Here is a 24,883-nt window from a genome sequence, read left to right on the forward strand (position 1 = left end):
CAGTGTTTGCTGACATAACACTAATGATTGTACTTCAAAAAGGTAATTCTTAATGTATAAAGTGCTTTGGAGAGTATTCATGTGAGAGGTGCTATGTCAATGCAAGTATTGGAATTCTTCATTCAACTGAATGCACTGTTCCCATTCACTCCCATTATGCAGAATTCTTGGTTGTTTATTATTCCTCTCAGAATGTAAAACACCAGAAAAGAACAATGTGTTCCACCTTTCTGTCCCAAAGTTCAAAAAATTCTATACGGTATTTCTTCTCTTATACGCCTCAAATGCAAATTAGCTATAAAAAAAACTTAGCACGCTCACTTTGGAACTTGCTGGCATTATCTTCTGTCATTACATCTGTGCGGGCAGTCTGTTCGCTAAATTCTCCACCCTCTGTGTAATTAAATGGTTGTCGATTCTGGGCTAAGTGCTGGGATGGACATGCCGGTGACTCCAACACTGACCTCGCCAAAGTTTCGGGGGTCGGGGGAGTTCACCCTCTTTACATAATCCCGGGCATCTGCCAGAGGGCGAAGACTGCAAAATGAGGTGGAGGGTGCCCGCTCCCACGTATCATATTGGCCCCCTTCCCTTAAAAGGAGGCTGAAAGAAACTCTTAAAAAAGTCTTTGGGGGTCCAGGCCATGGCACAGGCCTGGATGCTGCCCCAGGTGGGCCCCACTTCTGCTGGACAGCCAGGCTGGTAGACCTCCTCTTACTTGATGTACTGCTGCTCGTCCAGAGCAGTGATGAGAAAACCCCCTGGCCTGGCTATCTCCTCCCCCCAGCCACGCTGCCTCTGATACAGGGGACCATGTTTGGGGTGCACAGAAATTCTGATCCTAACCAGACCAGGCAGAAACCAGCGAAGAAGATACCAGAGGGTCCGGCCCCCAGTTTTTTATGCATCTTTAGATTTTTATTTTCTTCGGTACAAACAACCTCTGTTAAGGGTTTAATTACCTTAACTCTGTAGCCAAAGCCACGATGTCCCCACTGTTGTATGGTGCCCAAAACTGTAAACATTACTCCTAGTGGGCTGAAGCTGTGGTCAATAAAGCTCACCTTTACTCCCTTTGTTCTAACCCTTTAGTTGTACACCCCAAGGTCTTGTGTGCTGGGCATTGCACCAATAGCTTTATTGAGCTATTGACCAGTACCTTTGATCCCATAGAACCTAGAACGCAAGAAACATTATGCTGAAACTATTGGCACAGGATGGTGAAATGCCGGTTTCGTGCCAGAAACACAAAACGACTGAAGAATCATAGAATCACAGAATGGTGGAACACATTGACCCAACTGGTCAATGCCGGTGTTTACACTCCACATGAGCCTCCTCCCACATCCCACCTCGGCCCCAGTATCTCTCCGTTCCCCTTTTTGTGTTGAGTAGTCTACTATTGTCCATTTTATGGCTCCTTATTCCTAATTCCCAGTCTTACCACCTTGCATTTGTCCACATTAAAATTCATCTGCCACTTTTCAGTTTAATTCCCAATCTATCTCGATCCTCTGTGAATGTTACCCGCTTGTTACCTGCGACTGCCCCAGTTTTGTATCACAAGGAAGCTCAGACTGCTTTGTTTCTGTTCCCACTTCCAAATCAATCACAATGTAAATGGTAATAGTGCTCAGTAGTGACCTCCCATCACCCCCCCCCATCCGAGGAGACCCCTTCTTACATTCTCATGCAGCTCCAGGCAAACGTCCTCGAGATTGAGCCAATCCATTCCCCACACCCTCACCACCTGCCTATTCTGTACCTTCTGAGCTTCGGGACCAATCTCCTCTTCGCTCCCGTGTCAGAAGCTTTGCTAAAATCAAAATATTAATGTTAAAAGACTGAAAAGACTGGGTTGAGTGAACATAAATTCCTGACTCCGGTGAGTGAGGCAATGCGCCGTGATCGGGAAAGTGGAAAATGTGTCTACTGAGCACCTCTTGTCCACTAGGCCTATGCTCTCCATGAAGAAGTCGAATAGATGCGTCAGACATGATCTTTCTCTCACAAACTCATACTGGCTCCCTCTGACTGTACCATATTTCTTTGGGTGCTTCAACATTGCCTCCTGCAGGATGATCCCTAATATTTTACCACTGGCCTATCATTCCCAGGATTATCTTTATACCCCTCGTCATAAATGGGTGAGAAGTTTGCCCTTATCCAATCACCGGGCACTTATTTGAACCAGACCCTAGCAATGCTTGCCAGGATGTGACCAATTTCATTAGCGACTGCCTAAGTATTTGCCCTCGTGTGGTATCTGTGGGGGCCAGGTGTCTTGTTCCCTTTATGTGCTCTCTGCTAATTAAGAAGCCGAGCTGTCCTCATTCTTACTCGATAAGAGTTCTTCGTTTGATTAAATGTAATATTAAGCTTTATACAAAATTCCTTATCTAAACAAGAGTTAAGTACATTGTTATTCCTGTGCAATCTCATTACATAATTTCTCCATTTGGGTTAAATGCGCTATTTACATTCCCTCCCATTCAGTTAAATGCACTGTTCCCCAGCACTCCCATTGTGTAGAATGCCTCTCTGCGAAACATTCTGCTGATAGAAAGTTAAATATATTCGTGACTTACAAGCCCATTTGAATCCTTCAGTTGGTGCAATCCTGCTGAACTCTCTCATAGGTATCCAGTCTTGTATCTGTTGCTGACATTTTGCCGAACATCAGGCTATCTTGATAAAGCTGGCGCCGAGGTATGGTAAATGTCAGGAGCGAACCAATATAACCCAGTTAAACAGCTCGTCGCTTTGATTAATTCATATACTTTGAAAAAAACTGAGCTTCTAATTTAAGGAAAGCTACTAACTCTGGTGAGATGTTAGTGTGTGATTGTGAGGGGGAGGGGAAATATTAATATTCACCAGGATAAACCCAACTTATGCTCATGAGGGGGTGATGAATAGTGAAACAAATATTCCTTATTAGTTAGACCCAGAAGGTCATAAATTATGCTTTTGTACCTGTGTTTGTCATGTCGGAGTGTTTGACACATAGGCTGATCATAGTCAAGATGTGATATTAGTTTTCGATGAAATCAGATTTTTTTTTTTAAAGTCACATTTAATTTTCAGAAGATTCTTGACTTTCACAAAATAAAACAGTATGATTGTAGATTTATAGTGGGATCCAGGCCTTTTTATTTCACACAGCGTTTATAATGGACCAGGCATAATCAAAGAGGTAGCCTTTATGACACAGCTACATTAACGTTGAACAGCTAATTATGGCATAATTGGCTTACTGAGAGAGAATGATCCAGGGCATAGTTTGCTTAGCAACAGCGAATGGCCTATTTTCATATCAATGGCTTATCCACTCTTGCCCTAGACCAGTTATTTACATTTTTACAGAGTAGTTCCCCCGCCCCCCGCCACCGCCCCCCACCCGCTCCCCCTCCCCCCCACCCGCTCCCCCTTTTCCTTCCACTTAGGCATGTTCTGCTTCTTCCAGCTTCCTTTAAGCTATCAGGACAGGGGAGACGAGGCCACAATTTTTCCCCGCACCACCATCCCCAGTGCCATTCTGTGTTAGCTCAGCAGGGTGAGATGGCTTTTCCTCGCCCCCGCCTCCCTCCCACAGTAAAGTGCTCTGCTTCTGCCAAGGCATCTCATGTGGTTGCCCGGTCAAGAACTGAGGAGACTCTGGTGGACTTGAGTGTCGGCTACGGTTGTCGCTCAAAGCTCCCAGTGCGGAAGTGTGATGCAAGCATCTTAAACCTCCTCATTACCAGGCACCACACATTCCCTAGATCCAAAATGGCCATACAATGAATAATACACACAATTTACTCAATTAACAGGGCAATAAAATTGGCTAATCAAACAGCTGAAGGACTGTCTTTCAAAGATCTTCACATTGAGCAGACTGAAGTTCAACACTATACATGTCCTGGTTTTGACAAGTAAGCAATAAGAGCCACAATGACCCCGACATAAACTCCTGTTCCAATGGTGATGGAGAGTGCTGCTAGGAACAGGGCTCTTCGCGATGCTGAGGTTGCACGTTGATAGTCTCCTTTCGCAATAGCCTTGCTTGTCTGTAAATGGAGAAGTCATTTGTTACCACCAATATTAGCAATTCCAATCATGAAGGTTTTAATACAGTCTCACCCAGGGTGAGTGAGTGTGTGCTAACCAGTTAGATAAACAATAGACATTTGAAGGATGAACTGTAGCCAAACATTGTTAATGACATCTCACACTATCCTTGGCACAAACGTTCCATCCATCACATTACCATTCATGCAGTCATCTCAACTTCACACTGCCATTAACACGGCTATTTCAACCTGCCATTGACAAACAGTCACTTCAGCCTCCCGATTCAAGTTACTGTTAATATAGAGCCATTTCCTGTCTCTTTGGAAGATGGCCCAGTACAGACAACTACGATTCCGAAAACATCTCCTCCTCCAAAGAACATGGTACCAGTGAATGGGCAGATGGACACATGTTCTTCAGCCCCCATATTTGTTAAGTGTGCACTTAACAGTTTCCTCCATCATTGGATGAGTGGTTGCCATTTATGCAGGAACCGTGGCAACAACAGCGTAGGACCCCGATTTACATATCAGGACAGGTGGGTGTGCTGTTTGCCGATTTAATGAAAATTGCATCAGGCAGGCCTTGGCCATCTCAGGGCGGGGGGAGCTGCCAAGTTGCCCCCACCTCCCCCCCTCCCCCCGTTTCCAATGCCACCCTCAGATAAGACACGGGCAGTTGAAAATCTCCCCGGCACTGTGCTGTTTTCAGAGGTAAGTTCATTATCATTTTGTGCACCGCCAGGTGTAGATTTAAGGCTAAAGGGATCAAGGGATATGGGGAGAAGGCAGGGACAGGGTACTGAATTTGGATGATCAGCCATGATCTCATTGAATGGCGGAGCAGGCTCGAGGGGCTGAATGGCCTACTCCTGCTCCTATCTTCTATGTTTCTATTTGGATATGCGTGGCGAGCACAGTGGTGATGGGAGTGGAATAATCATGTGTGAGCGGAATTAAAAGGGGAGTAAAAGAAAAAATCAGAATCTTTGGAAAAGCTTAAAAGGCATCTCAACCCATGATGCCACCAATGCCAAGGCTGAAGTAGGTGAGGGCCAAGAAGTGCCTGGTAAAAATCAAGATGCGTTATGGAGCAGCCCAGCACTGGACCCTGTTTGATGACCGTTGAAGTTGAGGTGATGCTACATGAGATACTTTCGAGGAAGCATTTCCATGGCACAATCCTCATGGGTCAGCATTGCTGCATCCTGCAAGGAGGTGAAGCCGCTTCAGGCCACAGCTAACCGCCACTGTCACCGCCTATGACAGCCCCTGTGCTGCACCGTAGCTGCAGGTACCCTTGGAGCACACGACAGGGTTCGGCATCAGTTGGCTATAACATTCTATGGAAAATTCTATGGGATCAGAATGTGAAGACAAAGGGTGGAATGCCTTCAGAGCTGCTCCCACTCTGCTGCCGCAACTTTCACCCAGCTTGGGAAGAAACGTTTTGCCAAGAGTGCGGTTTCTCTTGGACTGCAGAAATACTGAAGCAGGTACACATTTCCAGCACTCAGCACCTTTTTTTTTTGCAGAGTGAGCACTGACATGACTGTATCAGCCAATGAATTGGAGATGGGGCGGGACTTAAGGCAGGACTTACAGCAAACAGTCTATTTTACAGCAAACAGAGTTTATTTAAACAATCTCTATGAACTACAGCGAACAGAACTCTTGATCGAAACTACAGCAAAGTCTCCCAATAAAAGTAAGTTTAATTCCCCAGCAAAATGCAGTGAGTAGGAGAGATTAACTTAATGCAAATTGATTATTTCTCCAGCAAAATGCAGTGAGTGGAGGATAGTTACATAATAGAAATTCTGTGTGTAAAATCAATCCCACTCATTTACAGCAGTGCGGCCTCCAGGCGTGATTGACAGGGGAATTATCCAATCATCTTCACTTTGGCCGGGACTTGTGGTGACACTACATGCCGCATTTTTTTCATCTCTCTTGCTCATATTGGCAGCAGCAGAAGCAGTCATTCTAACTTCTAACCTTTTCCCACAATTACAGCTTCATTGTCGCTGGGTCAAAATCCTGGAACTCTCTCCCTAACAGCACTGTGGGATTACCTTCACCACACGGACTGCAGTGGTTCAAGAAGATGGCTCACCACCACCTTCTCAAGGGCAATTAGGGATGGGCAATAAATGCTGGCCTTGCCAGCCACGCCCACATCTCATAAACGAATCTTACATTTTTTTTTACAAATCACGAAGGAAAGATGCTAACAGTGTAACCCGGGGATTAACACGATGGGCAGGATTTTCATTGGGCTGTGGAGGCGGGATTGGAGGCGTGTGGGGGGTTAAAATCCCGAAATCGGGGGGCACGAACCCATCCTGCCCCCAACCCGCCTCCATGCCAGTTTCAAAGGAGGCGGGTACCCGACCCGTGCTGGGACCTGCCCCCCCGAGGCGGGAAGGGGATTAGTGCCAATTAACTGCCTGTTAACAGGTAGTTAACAGGCAGTTTTTAGCCTAATCCCTATTTTTATTGCTGAAGTGTGGGATCCCCGATGGCTCCAAACCACGGCAAGTTAGCGAGGCGAGCCGTCGGGATGAAGGGCTTGGAGGGGTCGAGATGTCCGGTGTTCAGGTGAGTGATGGGTGCATGAATGCAGAGGTAAGTGTGTTTGATGTGTGTAAAGTGTTTAAAGAAGTTTTACTTACATGTACTTACCTTTACAGCCTTCCTTCCTTCAGGTCTCAGGAGTCCCTCATCTCACCAGCACAGAAAGCAGAATGGCCACGAGCTGTCAAAAGTTGCAGCATTCAGCTTTCTGTTCCGGGGAGATCTCTAAATCATCCTGAGAGGAAGGAATTAACCTGGAGTACAGATTGTCAGTGTTTGACAGCTTCAAACAGCTGTCAAATGCTGATATTTAATCTGTCAAAAGGTCTTGACAGATGAAATATCAATCTGTGACGTCACCTGTTGCCGGGTGGCCCTTAATTGGCCTGCTGAGCCCGCTGGGCGGGCTCAACAAGGTCAATCAAGTCAAAATCGCGTGGTTTGGCTACAACTCGATGGAGGCGGGACTACAACCCCAAAAGTTGTAGTCCCGCCTCCTACCCGCATCCTCAATGAAAATCTAGCCCGATAACTCCCCCTCCCCTATAAATCATTGTCAGGTTACATGCAATAAAACGAAGACCACCTCCAGTCAACATAAACACAGTGGCGAAATAAAAACACAACGAAGAAGTTCAAGAAGAAATTAAGTATCTCGTAGATAAACTTTACCGAAGCTGGTTCATTTACTCTGCAGCAGTAACAACTAGGTCCATTACAGTATAATTGATTCAGATTGTTAATGGGTTTCACACCATCTGTCACAATGTGTAACTGTGTCTAACAATGAGGTCTATAATAGAGCTATCAGCTCATCGCATATTGTAATATATTGAAGTTGACTCAACCCATTCTTTGGCCAAATAGACAATTACCCAGTTCAGACAGAAAAAGACTCATGCAAATGGAATTGATTTCTGTGCGTACTGGAAAAACCCCTGCTGAGTTGACTACTGAAAGATCTATTCGATGCTCTTCCTCACTGCTGACCTGGAGATATTATGCAGTTATTATGCAAACACGCAACATCCTCAAATACCTCAGCATAGAAAGTCGGAGTTGATCAGACTGAACGCTGTTCACTAGAATCACAGCACAGGAGGAGGCCATTCAGCCCGTCTTGACCAGTTTAATAAGTTTTTATTTTGAAGGTAATTTCTCAGCTAGGAGGCAGGGTGGGAAATCTACTCTCAGGTACCTGCCATTGGCACTCTGAAAATGGTCGTTTGGAGATGCACAGAAGCAACCCAGGATGATGGTCCTTCGGATATTACCCACCATTCTGATTTCTGTCGAGTACCTCACCCCATGGCATAGCTGAGACTACTATGTGACAGACCATGGCTGTCAACATCCATCCAAACCCTTTTGCTGACCTTTGATGTTCAAACATGCTATGCCACAGAAGTCCTGTAGTAATAGCTGTAACCTGTGCTGATGAGGGATGAGGGATGCTCCAACCTCCCCCTGGTTGGACTGGAACCAAGCTTTGGACTCAACTGTTCAATCCTGACCCATTAAAACAAAGCTCAAAAATGTTCTCCTCACTAATACAAATGATTGACAAAAAAATGAGAGGATGAGTTTTCTTCATGCAGTCAATAAGTCAAGCCAGGAGTGTCCATTGAGGATAGATTTGAGAATATTGCAGTGATGTTGAAAAATACTACTTGAGCACTTCAAGCAAACCTACTATCAAGACGCAGCACTTTCATAACAGTCTGTCAAGGACCTTATGAGAGGACCTAGCGCAGAAAACCCTGATCATTGGTAGCTGACAGGTCTGACATGTCTACTCTACAGAGGAGCCTACAGAATTGATAATGAAATCTTTGAACATCTGTAAAGGAAAATAGTGGTTTACGAGGGGTAATTTTGAGAGTCCATGCAGTGAGTGGATGATCAGAAAATGGTGGGCAGTGCGTGCTGAAGTCCCAGTGTGCACTGCTGGCATGGGAGGCTCCCAATCGGCAATGTGCTCCTCGTAAAATTACCGCTCTGAATTTTCACCAGGGAATCCCAGAGAGTAGATTGGAAAAATCTCAAGTGTCTGTAGTGGGCAGACCAGAAGCACCCATTATGAATTGTAAAGTGATACACTTTGTGGGGACTAATATGGGAAGACAATATACTATAAATGGCCCGATTTTGAAAAGTGTAGATGAACAGAGAGACCTTGGTATCCCTATGCACAAATTCTTAAAGGTGGCAGGGCAAGTTGAGAAGGCGGTCGAAAAAGCATATGGGTTACTTGTGTTTATAAATAGAGGAATAGAATATAAAAGCAAAGAGATCGTGCTGGAACTTTAACAATCACTGGTTAGGCCTCAGCTGGAGTATTGTGGACAGTTCTGGGCACCACACTTCAGGAAAGATGTAAAGGCCTTAGAAAGGGTACAGAGGAGGTTCACCAGGCTGCTACCAGGGATGAGGGACTTCAGTTTTGCAGTTATGAGGAGAGGTTGGAAAAGTTAGGCCTAGTCTCCTTGGAACAGAGAAGGTTAAGAGGTGACCTAATAGAGGTTTTCAAGATGATGAGAGGTTTTGATAGAGTAGATAGAAAAAAAAAACCTATTCCCTCTGGTGAGTGGGTCAATAACTAGAGGCAAAACATCTAGAGGGGAGATGAGGAAAACTGTTTTCACTCAGAGAGTTGTCGGGATCTGGAACGCTCTACCTGAGAAGGTGGTGGAAGCTGATTCCATAAATAATTTTAAAAGGGAGTTGGATAGGTACTTGAGGACGAGGAACTCACAGGGTCACGGACAAAAAGCGGGTGTGTGAGACTAAGCATGACTGCTCTTTCAAAGAGCCAGCACAGGCACGACGGGCCGAATGGCCTCCGTCTGTGCTGCAAGTTTCTATCATTCTAGGATTGTTGAAAGTCTTCAAGTATCAGTCAGACAACGAGGTGCATCTGTTGGGGAAACCATAGCAATTGTACATTATGAGAAGCCTGGAGCGATTATTGGGACAAAGGCCACTAAAGAAAAGGCCTGGATAGAGGCGACATTAGAAAAGGAATCTGGAATGGGAAGTCCTTATTGATCTTGGAACTGGAACTTATCATCAATGAGGCCATGGATGATGGATACAAGTAGGGAACCTTTGTGGCAGGGGCATAATTTTAAGTGAGTGAGCCAGTGTTCGGGCCTGTATGTGCTAGAGTTAGCAGCTTAGACAAAGGGATAATAGTGTGGGAGACTACGGTCTCCCGCGTAAAGAAATAGGCAACACAGCGAGCTACAAGAAATAGGTCTTTACTCCAACTTTCACAATACAGTACTGAATTCGTAAAGCCCGCGAACCTGTGATGACTCACAGATTGGTCACCTGCTGGAACCTGATTGGTTTTCCTTCTCTCAGCAGCAGGCAAGTCTGAACGTGCCTTATTCCTCTCAGCTTGCAACTGTCTTGCGGGGGGAGGGGAATACAGCAGTTAAAAGGGGATTATACAGGTTTATCTACATACACACAGTGTTTCCCCAATGTGGCAACGCCACATAAGCCCCCCCAGAATCCTCGTTAACTGTAAAAGTCAGTCTCTGCGGAGGTTTGACCAAACGGCCGTAGCGGCTGTAGTAGCCATCTGGCGTGTGAGGAGGGCTGTCTGGGAGGTCGGCCGGCTGGTTCGTCGGCTGGTCTGGCGGCTGGTCTGCCGGTGGGCTGGCTGGACGGGCTGCCGGCGAAGGTGGGGCGGCGGCCGGGAAGTAAGGTTCTGGCGTGTCTTGGTCCTCTTGTGGGGCCGCCGCCAATGCGGGAGGTCTGCCCCGCCAGGCGGATGGGACGACCGGCCTAGGCGAGGGGACTGAGATGTCGCACAGGAGGGTTGTGCCGGCTGCGTGGAAGTGGATGTCGGCCAGAGTGAGGCTGGTGGTTGACGTCCTGAGGGCCTGGATCTCCGCGTCGGCGGCCTGGTCTCTCGCCATGCTGGCGTAGTCGACGCCCAGGTGCACTGCGTGGAGCGAGGGTCTTGAGAGGCAGTCGGCCACCAAATTGTCCTTGCCGGCGACGTGGCGGATGTCCGTGGTGAACTCCGAGCTGAAGTTGAGTTGGCGCTGTTGGCGCGCGGACCAGGGTTCGGTTACTTTGGCCATGGCGAAAGTGAGCGGCTTGTGGTCCATGAATGCGGTGAACGGCCAGCCTTCCAGGAGGAAACGGAAGTGCCAGATTGCCAGGAACAGGGCCAGGAGCTCTCTGTCGAATGTGCTGTAGGCCTGCTCGTTCTTGTGCAGCTGTCGGCTGAAAAATGCCAGTGGCTGCCACGCGCCTTCGACCCACTGTTGCTGGACAGCGCCGACGGTGTAATCCGAGGCGTCCGTGGTGAGGGCGGTCTTGGCGCCCGGGATGGGGTGGGCCAGTAGTGTGGCGTTGGCCAAGGCGCTTTTGGTCTGGTGGAAGGCTGTCGTCATCTCCCTGGACCAGGTGAGTTGCTCTTTGCCCGTTTTGCCCCTGGTGGCTTCGTAGAGGGGGCGCATGAGTGAGGCAGCCTTGGGCACGAAACGGTGATAGAAATTGACCATCCCCAAAAATTCCTGCAGCGCCTTGACCGAGGTGGGCTGGGGAAAGTCCGCCACCGCCTGCACCTTGGAAGGTAGGGGAATGGCTCCCCTTGGCGAGATTCTGTGGCCGAGAAAGTCAATTTGGGCTGCTCCGAACTGGCATTTGGCCGGGTTGACGATTAGCCCGTGTGGGCTGAGGCGCTGGAAAAGAGAGCGCAAATGCGCGATGTGCTCGGCCTTGCTGGTGCTGGCCACGAGGATATCGTCCAGATAGACGAACAGGAAGCTCAGGTCCCGTAGGACGGAATCCATGAGCCGTTGGAAGGCCTGTGCGGCGTTCTTGAGCCCGAAGGGCATGTGCAGGAACTCGAACAGTCCGAAGGGGGTGATGACCGCCGTCTTCTGGACGTCTGCGTGGTGGACGGGGACCTGATGTTAGCCGCGAATCAGGTCGACCTTGGAAAAGACGGACTTTCCTGCTAGGTGTGCCGAGAAGTCTTGGATGTGCGGAATGGGGTATCTATCGGGCGTGGTGGCATCATTGAGCCGTCTGTAGTCGCCGCAGGGGCGCCAGCCACCACCCGGCTTGGGCACAATGTGGAGGGGGGACGACCAGGGGCTGTTTGAGTGGCGGATGATGCCCAGTTTCTCCATCGTGGCGAATTCTTCCTTGGCCACCGCCATCTTGGCTGGGTCCAGGTGTCTGGCTCGGGCGAACACTGGTGGTCCCGTAGTGGCGATGTGGTGCTCGACACCATGCTTGGCTGCCGCGGCTGAGAAGGTCGGTTGTGTGAGCCTCGGGAAATCTGCGAGTAGGCGGGCGTAGTCGTCATCCGCCGGGACAGAGCAGGACCCGACGAGGGCCGGGCTGTTGCTCTGCTGGCAGGCCAGTGAAGCGAAAGTTGCTGCGTCGATCAGGCGCCTGTCGTGGACGTCGACCAGGAGTCTGTGGGCGCAAAGAAAATCGGCGCCCAGCAAGGGATGTGCCACCGAGGCCGTCACGAAATCCCACGTAAGTCGCTGGCCGTTGAAACAAACCTCGGCCCGTCGCTTTCCAAAAGTAGCGATGGCTGCGCCATTTGCCGCCATGAGGGGTGGGCCGCTGCAGCCTGCCTGGATGGCGAGCTGGGAGGCAGGAATTATGCTGCATTGAGCTCCGGTGTCACAAAGGAATCTGCGCCCTGAAAGGGAGTCGGTTATGTACAGCAGTTTACCTGCAGTGCCGATGGCCATCGTGGCGGCGGGGGTGCGGTCGAGCGGGCCTAGACGGCGGCGCTGGGCTGGCGCGTTGGGCCGGGCGGCCATCTTGGTTTGATCGAAAGAGCAGGGTGCTCTGCAGCTTTGGGCCTTGTGGCCGAAATGCGCGTGGTAGTAGCATAGTTCTGTGGCCTGGCGTGGGGGCGCACGCTCGGTGGTGTCGGGGAGCCTCGCAGCTGCACAGCCGAGTTGGGCGATGGCGAAGACTTTGTCCGCGGCGGCTGCCAGTTGTACGCAGTCCGTGATCGGGGACCCCGTGAGGGCAGTCTGTACCTGCTGAGGAAGCAGGCTGAGGAAAAGGGCCCGAAACAAGAAGCACTGCGGCTCAGAGCCCAGGAGCGCAAGCATCCGGCTCATCAACTGGGTCAGGGTAGAGTCGCCGAGGCCTGGTAGTGAAAGAAGCCTGTGGGCCCTCTCCTCCCCGGACAGGCCGTAAGCCTGCAGCAAGCGGCCCTTAATGGTTGAGTACTTGCCGGTCTGTGGTGGGTTCCCCAGCAGGTCGAGAACTTCGGCGGCGGTGGAGCTTGCTAGTGCTGAGACTACGTGGAGGTACCTTTCTTCATCGTCTTGAACCCTGTGAAGGGTGAATTGGGCCTCCGTGTGCGCGAACCAAGCCGGTGCTTGGTGTTCCCAGAAGGTGGGGAGCATCAAGGACGCGGTGCCGGCCGACATCGGGCTGCTGCTGGTTGCCGTCGGGTCGTTGCTGGCCTCTGTAGGGCTACGTGAGTCAGGGGCTTCGGCCGCCGACATTCGGGGTCACCAATGTGGGAGACTACAGTCTCCCGCGTAAAGAAATAGGCAACACAGCGAGCTACAAGAAATAGGTCTTTACTCCAACTCTCACAATACAGTACTGAATTCGTAAAGCCCGCGAACCTGTGATGGCTCACGGATTGGTCACCTGCTGGAACCTGATTGGTTTTCCTTCTCTCAGCAGCAGGCAAGTCTGAACATGCCTTATTCCTCTCAGCTTGCAACTGTCTTGCGGGGGGAGGGGAATACAGCAGTTAAAAGGGGATTATATAAGTTTATCTACATACACACAGTGTTTCCCCAATGTGGCAACGCCACAATAGTATATTTTAGATTATAATAGTAGAGGGGACTGAGTGTGTTCATCTGCTTTGTTCAGGCAGTGGGCTGGTTGAAATATAACTCGTCCAAGCCAATGAACTTTGGCTGGTTTACTTATTCTACCAATGACTCATTACTACCATTAAAAAGTGAAGCATGCTGAAAATCTGAAACAAAAACAGAAAATGATGTAAACATTCAGCTGGTCAGTCAGCATCTGTGGAGAGAACAGACTAGTTGACGTTTTGGGCGAGGAACCTTCGTCTTGGCAGGGTTCACACCTGAAACCTTTCTGTTCTCTGAAGAGATGCTGACTGACCTGTTGTGTGTTGGCAGCATTCACTGTTTTTGTTTCTCAGCACGGTGGCATAGTGGTTAGCACTGTTGCCTCACAGCGCCAGGGACCCGGGTTCGAATCCGGCCTCGGGCGACTGTCTGTGTGGAGTTTGCACATTCTCCCCGTGTTTGCGTGGGTTTCCTCCGGGTGCTCCGGTTTCCTCCCACAGTCCAAAGATGTGCGGGTTAGGTTGATTGGCTATGATAAAATTGACCCTTAGTGTTAGGGGGATTAAATACGTGGGGTTACGGGGATAGGGTGGGATATGTGTTGGTGTAGGGGTTACGGGGATCGGGTGGGATATGTGTTGGTGCAGGCTCGATGGGCCGAAATGGCCTCTATCTGCACTGTGGGGTTTCTGTGATTCTGTGATTCTGTGATTACCACAATACCCTACAGAGAGCTAAAGGCTCTGATACATCTCCTGCATAGATGAAACTCTGAAGAAGTGTTCGATCAACAATTCACACATGTTCCACTTTGGACAATTCAATACAAAGCTCTGCGATCGGGGGGTGATTTTATCAATGGGGATGTGGTGGAGGCGGGACTGCTGATTGTCGGGTTTTAGTCCCGCCTCCATCGACATCCGGCCAACCCACGCTATTTTCCCTTGATTGACCTTGTTAAGCCCACCCAGCAGGTTTAACAGGCCAAGTAAGGGAAAACCAGTAACAGAGAATGTCAGAGAATATCATTTTTGACAGATGAATTGTCCTCATTTGACAGCTTTGAGAAGCTGTCAAACACTGACAATCTCTGTTGTTTGGTGAGTTCTTGTATTCAAGACTCACCAATCCTATTTCCTGAGCAGAAATCAGATGGCTGTTGCATTGGAGAATGCAGCAGCCTTTCTGTCACCTCTGCCGTGGAGATGCCGGAGCCTCCGGATCCCCAACGATTGAAGCCTGCAGGAAGAAACAAAGGTAAGAAAAAAATTTCTAAGACATTTCACTCACCTCTCCACACTTGCACCCATCGCTCACCTCCACAGCGCACTTTTTGAACCCTCTGGCCCCCGCAGGCACACTGCTCGCCTCGCTGACCCTGACGGGTTTTCCCGACGTCGGGAAGCCCGCACTTGTGTTGGAAAAATGGGGACAAACCTCTTTACTGCCTGTTAATCCTCTTTACTGCCTCGAGGAGGCAGGCCCCAGCGCAAGTCAGGGACCCGCCTCCCGGGAAGATGGCACGGAGCCGGGTTGAGGGCGGGTTCGGTACCCGCTCCCAGTTTCTGCCATTTTCCCAGCAGTCCCGCCTCCATACCCGCCTCCGCAGGGCTGGCAAAATTGCCCCCAGTTGTTGCGGACTCTCGATGAGATCTGGTTCCTTGAGTCACTGGTAACCCGACCCTTAGAGGACTAGTATTCAATCTGCTATCTCCGAGGGCCCAATCCATTCCACACTAATATCGTACCAAAAGAGATGTTCAGCATGATATCAAATTTTAACAGCTATGGGAAGTGCAAATGTACAAATGACCTCTTTATTTCATCAACCTTGTAAGAGGGATGCACTGTTGAGAATTCACTGTAGATTTTAATTGATTCAGCTTGCTTTTTAAAACATTAAACTGTGTCACCTTGGGGTCGGTTGGTACCACTCTCATCTCTGGATCAAACGGTTGTGGGTTTGAGCTCATGATTCTAGGTTGACACCCTAGTGCAACACTGAGGGAGTGCAGCATTGCTAGCAGTTCCATCAGTCAGGTGAGCTGTTATAACAAGTTCCAGTGGTTTCAGGTGGTCATTGAATCTTCTGACATTTCTTAAAAGAACCAGAGTTTTCCCAGTGTCCTCTGTCACTCAATACCACACAAACCGATTCACAGGTCAACGGCCTCATTGCAATGGTGAGATGTTGCTGGTGCACGATAACTGCTGTGTTCCACACACAGCAGCCACTGAACTTCAAAGCTAATTCATTATGTTAGGAAAAAAATAACTTGCATTTCTATAGCGCCTTTTATGACCTCGGGGTGTCCCAAAGCGCTTTACAGCCAATGAAGTACTTTTTGAAGCGTAGTCACTGTTGCAATGTAGGAAACGTGCCAGCCAATTTGCGCACAGCAAGCTCCCACAAACAACAATGTGATAATGACCAGATAATCTGTTATGATGTTGGTTGAGGGAAAAATATTGGCCAGGACACTGGAGAGAACTCCCTTGTTCTTCTTCGAAATAGTGCCATGGAATCTTTTATGTCCACCTCAGAGAGCAGATGGGGCCGCAGTTTAACGTCTCATCCAAAAGATGGCACCTTCGACAGTGCAGCGCTCCCTCAGTACTGCCAGTCTAGACTTTGTGCAAGACTTTGGAGTGGGACTTGAGCCCACAACCTTCTGACTCAAAGACGAGAGTGCTAACCACTGAGCCACAGCTGACTTATGTTAAGTGTTTTGAGATTTTTTTAAACTAATAAAGTACTATATAAATGCAAATATTATGTTAGCTATGTTGTGTGGTTACATAAGCAAAAGGAACAATGCACATGCTTGCCATGGTACATCCAGAGCCCAATACAATTGCTTTGGAGTGAGCTGTAATGTTGAAAGAGAAGGTTTTCTTCCCTCACATCCTTCCGTAAGTTAGAATTGAAACAGCCCTCAGGCATAAAGAATGATCAACCCCTACAGATCCAATACATGGTTTCCAATATCTTCCTCACAGTTATGCAGGAAAATCTGACCTAGCTCCTACACAAACGTCAAGGATTTAGTTTAAGACTCCTGTGTAATAACAACCTATTCTCCAGACTTCTTTCTATCAAAACATTACCTAAGAAGTAAGAAATCTAAAGATGAAGATTCTGAGATCCCTGATGGAATTCCTGATGGATTTATATGGCACCAATTCGCCCACTTTTTACCCTACTTAGCAAACTTTACCCTACTTAGCAATCTGACACTGAGAATCCCCAAGGGCAGATGGTGTTGGGAGTGGAGCTGCCACACTCTGCAGTCAGGGACACCTTGCTGAGATCAGAGGCACTGCACATATCATAGGGCTAAGACGTACATTTAAAAGGTCACTGGCTCCATAAAAGATGTTTGCAAAACCTCTTCTCAATTGATGAGATAGACAAGTAAGAGCCATCATAGGTCATGTTTGCTAAGCCGCACAAGTGACACAATAATGCATTTTGGAGAGACCTTTGCAGTTATCTGCTTGGCAAAGAACTATTTCAAAAAGATGGTACCTGGCCCATTCAAACTAAATGGACTATTAGAAATAAACTCAGGTTTTCTCAAAGAACTGAAAGGTCAGTGGCAGGCAGATGTCATCATTCAATGACAGGGCCTGTAGATGGAGCTCACTGTTGAAGGAGGCTGGCTATGCACAGGTGTGAAATGCTGCATGTCTGAGCAGGTCCCATCTTACAGCTGCTGAATGTAGGGTTGCTCTCGACTGGAGACATGCCACCTGTCCTGTGAGTGCTTGACATTGTAACTTGCAACAAAAAACAGGTAAATATTCTATTCTCCAGTACAGTGCTCCAGCGCAGTCCTGAGGGAGTGCTGCATTGTCGGAGCTGCCGTCTTTCGGATGAGACATTAAACCGAGGCCCCGTCTGCCCTCTCAGGTGGACGTAAAAGATCCCATGGCCACTATTTCGAAGAAGAGCAGGGGAGTTATCCCCGGTGTCCTGGCCAATATTTATATCTCTCAACCAACATAACAAAAACAGATTATCTGGTCATTGTCACATTGCTGTTTGTGGGAGCTTGCTGGGTGCAAATTGGCCGCCACGTTTCCCACATTACAACGGTGACTACACTCCAAAAGTACTTCATTGGCTGTAAAGCGCTTTGAGACGTCCAGTGGTCATGAAAGGCGCTATAGAAATGCAAGTCTTTCTTTCTTTTCCAGCAACATTGCCTCTCACCTTTATGAACATTCGCACAATCCACAAGAAAAGTAGACCAGGGGCATATTTTTTCTAAACCAGGAAATAGTTGTAAACATTTGGATAAAGGGAGTCTTGCGCCTCCAGCCTCTCACTTATTTTGACGTTTTTCATTCTGTGTGAGAATATGATTGCCAAATTAGCTTGATGCCCTCAAGCAGCACAATTTCACTTTTTCTCATTTTGAATAATTCATAATCCACAGAAAAGTGTTAGCGAATTCTCTAAATGTACGAGTGTGTAAATGTACTGAACAATATTTACCTCAACAGGACAGCTTGATCCCCGTTTGTGCTGAATTAATTGACTTCAACTGTGTCACAATAGAGGTCACCATAATTGTCTTTAATTTCCCTGGGCAATAGGAGCCGAAAATTGGTCTTCATTACTGCCCAGTGATCATGTGTGTGTCTGGGAAGGCCAATCAAGAATAGGACAGGGCCTGGTTACAGAATCCCTTACAGACAAACATCCATTGCCAGGCATAAATGAAGAAATAGCATTCACTTGGGTGACGTACCAGAGAGCCACGGAAAACATTGGACCTGTATCTCAGCACCAGTCTTTGCCTTCAGGAGAAGAGAGGGTTGAAAATTGGAGGGTGAAGAAGAAAATGATCTAAGTACCCATCTATTTCTTCATACTAAATTGTGGGTTTGCATTTGACTGACAGGAGATGTTCAGATCTTACTGCCACACAGGTTAACGTTTTAGTCGGTTCCTGGCTGAACTTCTATGTGTAACTCATTCTTGGACTTGGACCATGTACAGCAGGCACCTCAAAGCACTGAAGAGGTACCACCAACACTACCTCCGCAAGATCCTGCAAATCCATTGGCAGGATAGGTGCACCAATGTCAGTGTTCTTGCTCAGGCCAACATCCCCAGCATCGAAGCTTTGACCACGCTCAATCAGCTCCGATGGACGGGCCACATCGTCCGCATGCCCGATACGAGACTCCCAAAACAAGCGCTCTACTCGGAGCTTCGGCACCGCAAGAGAGCCCCAGGTGGGCAGAGGAAACGCTTCAAAGACACCCTCAAAGCCTCCTTGAAAATGTGTAACATTCCCATCGACACCTGGGAATCCCTGGCCCAAGACCATACAAAATGGAGGAGAAGCATCCGGGAAGGCGCCGAACACCTCCAGTCTCTTTGCCGGGAGCAAGCAGGAGCCAAGCGCACGGAGCGCACGTCAACCTAAGCCCCCCACCCACCCGCCCCTTCAACCACCGTCTGCCCCACCTGTAACAGAGACTGTAGGTCCCGCATTGGACACATCAGTCACCCGAGAACTCAGTTTTAATGTGGAAGCAAGTCATCCTCGGTTCCGAGGGACTGCCTAAGGAGAGGAGAACTCGTTCTTCTATAAATGAGAAGGGTTGGGGGGGGGGTGCAGGGGGCACAGGTAGAAAGAAAAGGTTTACTGGAATACTTTGTAGTGGCCAGCCGAGTACAGGGCACCTCTGCAGGAGGAGAGTTTAGAATAAAGAGAAAGAAAGAAGGGAAAGAAAGAAAGAAGGGAAAGAGAGAAAGAAAGAGAAAAAGAGAGAAATAAGGGAAAGAACGAAAGAGAGAAAGAAAAGAAAGAAAGAAGGGGAAGAAAGAAAGAGGGAAAGAAAGAAAAAGGAAAAGTGAGAAAGAAAGAAGGAAAGAAAGAAAGTAAAAAAGAAAAAGAAAATAATAAAAAGAACTTGCATTTTATATAGCGTCTTTCAAGACTAGCTGAGAGTCTGCAGAGGCTTGATGGGCTGAATGGCTTTCTTCCGTGCTGTAACCATTCTATGATTCTATGAAGACATCAGAACATCCCAAACGCTTCACTTTTGAAATGAATTCGCTGTTGAAATGCAGGCAAAAATAGATGGGACACAGGTGAAATAAGCTGATCAAAATCAATTGACACTGCTCCCTCACCACCTTTTCATCCAGGTGAGACTGTAAGCTCTGCTAAGGCTTTTTGGCCTTGCTACAATTCTATAATAATTAAGTTTCAAATGGCCTTCAAACTGGATGCACAGAGGCATATAGATTGACCACTACATAGTATTGACTCTGGGAGTCACAGTCTATTTATGGAGGACATATTGTGTCAGCCATTGTTAAATACTGACTATGTCTCTTGATGGCTCTGAAAAAAATTAAGTTATATATAGAAGCATAGAAGATAGGAGCAGGAGTAGGCCATTCGGCCCCTCGAGCCTGTTCCGCCATTTGAGCTAATAAGCCGCAAGTGCAAGGCATTTCTGATCTGGAAACAGCAACAGAACTCGAGTGCAAGAAAGCAGCTCTACAGAAGCCTGAAGGCCGAGGTCCAACAAAAAACTCGCGACCTAAAGAACAGATGGTGGGTGGAGAAAGCGCAGGAGATCCAGCAACTAGCCGACAACCACGACGTGCGTGGATTCTTTACTGCAGCCAAGACCATTTATGGCCCAAGCACCCAAGGCCCTTCCCCGCTGCGCGCCAAGAATGGAGAGGTACTCATCAAGGACAGGGAAGCAGTCAGTGCCCGCTGGAAGGAGCACTTCGAAGATCTCCTTAACCATGACTCTGTCTTCGACACGAGTGTCCTCAACTCCATCCCACAGTATGCTACCCGCTACCATCTCAGCACAACCCCAGCCCGGCATGAAGTTGAAAAGGCCATCCGACAACTGAAGAACAACAAGGCCTCAGGAGCAGATGGAATCCCCGCCGAGGCACTAAAGCATGGCGGAGAAGCAATACTGGCGCGAATTCATGAACTTATTCCTCTTATCTGGAAGGAGGAGAGCATGCCAGGGGATCTCAGAGATGCCGTAATTGTGACCATCTTCAAGAAAGGTGGCAAGTCCGATTGTGGTAATTACAGAGGAGTTTCCCTGCTATCTGCCACAGGGAAAGTCATTGCAAGAATCCTCCTCAATCGCCTTCTCCCAGTGGCCGAAGAGCTCCTCCCAGAGTCGCAATGCGGATTCCGCCCACTAAGGGGCACAATGGACATGGTCTTCACCGCACGTCAATTACAAGAGAAATGCAGGGAACAGCACCAACCACTGTACATGGCCTTCTTTGATCTCACAAAGGCCTTCGACACTGTCAACCGTGAGGGATTATGGAGTGTCCTCCTCAAATTCGGCTGCCCTCAAAAGTTTGTCACTATCCGCCGCCTGCTTCACGACGACATGCAAGCCATGATCCTGACCAACGGTTCCACCACAGACCCAATTCATGTACGAACCGGGGTCAAACAAGGCTGTGTCATCGCACCAACGCTCTTCTCAATCTTCCTTGCTGCAATGCTCCATCTCACCCTCAGTAAGCTCCCCACTGGAGTGGAGCTAATTTACAGAACAAACGGGAAACTGCTCAACCTCCGTCGCCTCCAGTCCAGATCCAAGGTCGTCCCATCCTCTGTCGTCGAATTACAGTATACAGACGATGCTTGCGTCTGCGCTCACTCGGAGGTCGAACTCCAAACCATCGTAAACACCTTCACCAAAGCATATGAGAGCATGGGCCTTACACTAAACATCCATAAGACAAAGGTCCTCTACCAACCTGCCCCCGCCACACAGTGCTGCCCCCCGATGATCAAAATCCACGACAAGGCCTTGGACAACGTGGGCCACTTTCCATACCTCGGGAGCCTACTGTCAACAAGGGCAGACATCGATGACGAAGTCCAACACCACCTTCAGTGTGCCAGTGCAGCCTTTGGTCACCTGAGGAAGAGAGTGTTTGAAGACCAAGACCTCAAACCCGGCACTAAGTTCATGGTCTACAGGGCAGCAATGATACCTGCCCTGCTGTATGCCTCAGAGACATGGACCATGTACAGCAGGCACCTCAAAGCACTGGAGAGGTACCACCAATGCTGCCTCTGCAAGATCCTGCAAATCCATTGGCAGGATAGGCGCACCAACGTCAGTGTTATTGCTCAGGCCAACATCCCCAGCATCGAAGCTCTGACCACGCACAATCAGCTCCGATGGACGGGTCACATTGTCCGCATGCCTGATATGAGACTCCCAAAACAAGCGCTCTACTCGGAGCTCCGGCACGGCAAGAGAGCCCCAGATGGGCAGAGGAAACGCTTCAAGGACACCCTCAAAGTGTCCTTGAAAAAGTGCAACATCCCCACCGACACCTGGGAATCCTTGGCCCAAGACCGCACAAAGTGGAGGAGAAGCATCCGGGAAGGCGCCGAACACCTCGAGTCTCTTCGCCGGGAGCAAGCGGAAGCCAAGCGCAAGGAGCGCACATCAACCCAAGCACCCCACCCACCGGCCCCTTCAACCACCGTCTGCCCCACCTGTGACAGAGACTGTAGGTCCCACATTGGACTAATCAGCCACCTGCGAGCTCATTTTAAGGTGGAAGCAAGTCATCCTCAGTTCCGAGGGACTGCCTAAGAAGAAGAAGATTGACCACTACATAGTATTGACTCTGGGAGTCACAGTCTATTTATGGAGGATATATTGTGTCAGCCATTGTTAAATACTGACCATGTCTCTTGATAGCTCTGAAAAAAATTAAGTTGTGGCGGTACCACTGGTTGTCCCTTACATTGAGACACTGATGCGCCATCAATTACTCAAAAGACTGAGGTTAAGCGAGTAACAACCAGGCTTTTATTAACTAAAGAATGAAGGTCTATTCTCGAGTGGTCGACCCGTCCAGAATACTAAGGGACTGGGAGGTAGTCACTTATATACCTGGAATAGTGGGAGGAGTCAGCCGAGGCATGTCCAGACCTGTACCTAGTGGAATACACATACACATACAGACAGGTATAACAGTGGTTTACCACATTCACCCCTTGTTTAAAAATGAGTCCGGCGGGGTGAAGTGTATTTAAAAGTTCGTGTATTGGAGTCTCTCCGGAGGTCTTGTCTGCCGCTGTGATCGACATGGCGACGGCAGGGCTGGTGGGGCTTCCGGCGTCGCGTCCCGTGTAGGTTGGGGCACTGGAGTGTAGTCCTCGTGGGTGACGGTCCAAGGCGAGCCGGCTGCTGGGGTTGGATATCGGGTCGTGGGGGGGGTGGTAATGGGTAGTGGGTTACAGCGGTCCCCGAGGGTGCGAGGTCTCGTATGGAGACTGTGTCCTCCCGCCCGTCCGGGTACGCAATGTAAGCGTACTGGGGGTTGGCGTGGAGGAGGTCGACCCTCTCGACCAGGGGGTCTGTTTTATTGGTCCTCACGTGTCTTCTCAGTAGTACCGGCCCTGGGGACGTCAGCCATGGCGGTAACGCTGTCCCCGATGTGGACTTCCTTGGGAAGACAAACATTTTCTCATGAGGGGTGGCATTGGTGGCAGTGCAGGGCAGTGACCGAATCGAGTGGAGCGCATCGGGGAGCACCTCCTGCCAACGGGAGGTCGGAAGGCCCCTAGACTTTAAGGCTAGTAGGGCGGCCTTCCAAACTGTTGCATTCTCTCTTTCCACCTGTCCGTTCCCCCGGGGGTTGTAACTGGTGGTCCTGCTTGTGGCTATACCCCTAGCGAGCAGGTACTGGTGGAGTTCGTCGCTCATAAACGATGAGCCCCGGTCGCTATGGATATAGCTGGGGAAACCGAACAGGGTGAAGAGGCTGTTCAGACATTTAATGACCGTGGCACTGGTCATGTCCGGGCAGGGGATAGCGAACGGGAAACGGGAGTACTCGTCAATGATGTTGAGGAAGTACACATTGCGGTCGGAGGAGGGGAGAGGCCCTTTAAAATCAACGCTCAGGCGTTTGAATGGGCGAGTGGATTTTATCAGGTGGGCTCTGTCTGGTCTATAAAAGTGCGGTTTGCACTCAGCGCAGACTTGGCAGTTCTTGGTCATGGTCCTGACCTCCTCAATGGAGTAAGGCAGGTTGCGGGCCTTGATGAAGTGGAAGAACCTGGTGACCCCCGGGTGGCAGAGGTCATTGTGGAGGGCCCTCAGCCTATCGATCTGTGTGCTGGCGCAGGTGCCATGCGATAGGGCATCTGGGGGTTCATTGAGCTTCCCAGGCCGGTACAAGATCTCGTAATTGTAGGTGGAAAGTTCGATTCTCCACCTCAAGATCTTGTCATTTTTGATTTTGCCCCTCTGCTTGTTGTTGAACATAAAAGCAACTGAACGCTGGTCAGTGAGCAGGGTAAATCGTTTTCCGGCCAGGCAGTGCCTCCAATGACGCACAGCCTCCACAATAGCCTGGGCCTCCTTCTCGACCGCGGAGTGTCTGGTCTCCGGGCCCTGGAGGGTTCGTGAGAAGAATGCCACAGGTCTCCCCGCCTGATTAAGAGTGGCGGCCAGAGCGAAGTCGGACGCATCGCTTTCCACCTGGAAGGGGATGGATTCATCCACTGCGTGCATGGTGGCTTTGGCAATGTCCTCCTTGATACGGTGGAAGGCCGAGCGGGCCTCTGCCATCAGGGGAAAAGAGGTGGATTTGATCAGCGGACGGGCTTTGTCTGCATAGTAGGGGACCCACTGGGCGTAGTAGGAAAAAAACCGTAGGCACCTCTTCAGAGCTTTTAGGCAGTGGGGCAGTGGGAGTTCCATAAGGGGACGCATCCGGTCCGGGTCGGGACCGATGACCCCGTGTTCCACAACACAGCCCAGGATGGCGAGGCGGTCTGTGCGGAATATGCACTTCTCCTTGTTATATGTCAGGTTCAGGAGTTGGGCGGTGCGGAGGAATTTCTCGAGGTTTGCGTCATGGTCCTGCAAGTCATGGCCGCAGATGATCACATTGTCTAGGTAAGGGAAAGTGGCCTGCAGCGCGTTTTGATCGACCATCCGGTCCATCTCCCTTTGGAAGACGGAGACCCCGTTGGTAACGCCAAAGGGAACCCTAAGGAAGTGATAGAGGCGGCCGTTTGCCTCAAAAGCAGTATACTGGCGGTCTTCGGGGCGGATGGGGAGCTGGTGGTACGCTGATTTCAGGTCAATGGTCGAAAAGACGCGGTACTGCGCGATCTGGTTGACCATGTCAGCTATGCGGGGGAGTGGGTAGGCGTCCAGCAGGGTGTAGCGGTTTATTGTTTGGCTGTAGTCGATGACCAGGCGTTGTTTCTCGCCGGTCTTAACGACCACAACCTGGGCTCGCCAGGGGCTGGAGCTGCCCTCAATAATCCCCTCCTTCAGGAGCCGCTCCACTTCAGTTTTGATGAAAACCCTGTCCCCGGCACTGTATCGCCTGCTCTTTGTGGCAATGGG

At 49.4% G+C, this 24,883-nt stretch overlaps 1 protein-coding gene across 3 annotated transcripts in view; it reads right to left on the bottom strand.

Annotated features, from left to right (window-relative positions):
• Positions 1-3,430: 3,430 nt before the first annotated feature.
• The window catches only part of syndig1l (synapse differentiation inducing 1-like), a 175,623-nt gene continuing 154,170 nt past the window's right edge, over positions 3,431-24,883 (bottom strand). For all 3 annotated transcript variants that reach the window (XM_086002702.1, XM_086002703.1, XM_086002704.1), the window contains one exon: positions 3,431-4,052. In XM_086002702.1, coding sequence (XP_085858828.1) covers positions 3,894-4,052 — 159 coding nt within the window. In that variant the 3' untranslated portion in view covers positions 3,431-3,893. The remainder of the gene's footprint in view (positions 4,053-24,883) is intronic.

The sequence above is a fragment of the Somniosus microcephalus genome, chromosome 12, assembly GCF_052327205.1.
Source record: "Somniosus microcephalus isolate GS21.2 chromosome 12, FLI_Smic_1.0, whole genome shotgun sequence".
NCBI classification, from domain to species: Eukaryota; Metazoa; Chordata; class Chondrichthyes; order Squaliformes; family Somniosidae; genus Somniosus; species Somniosus microcephalus.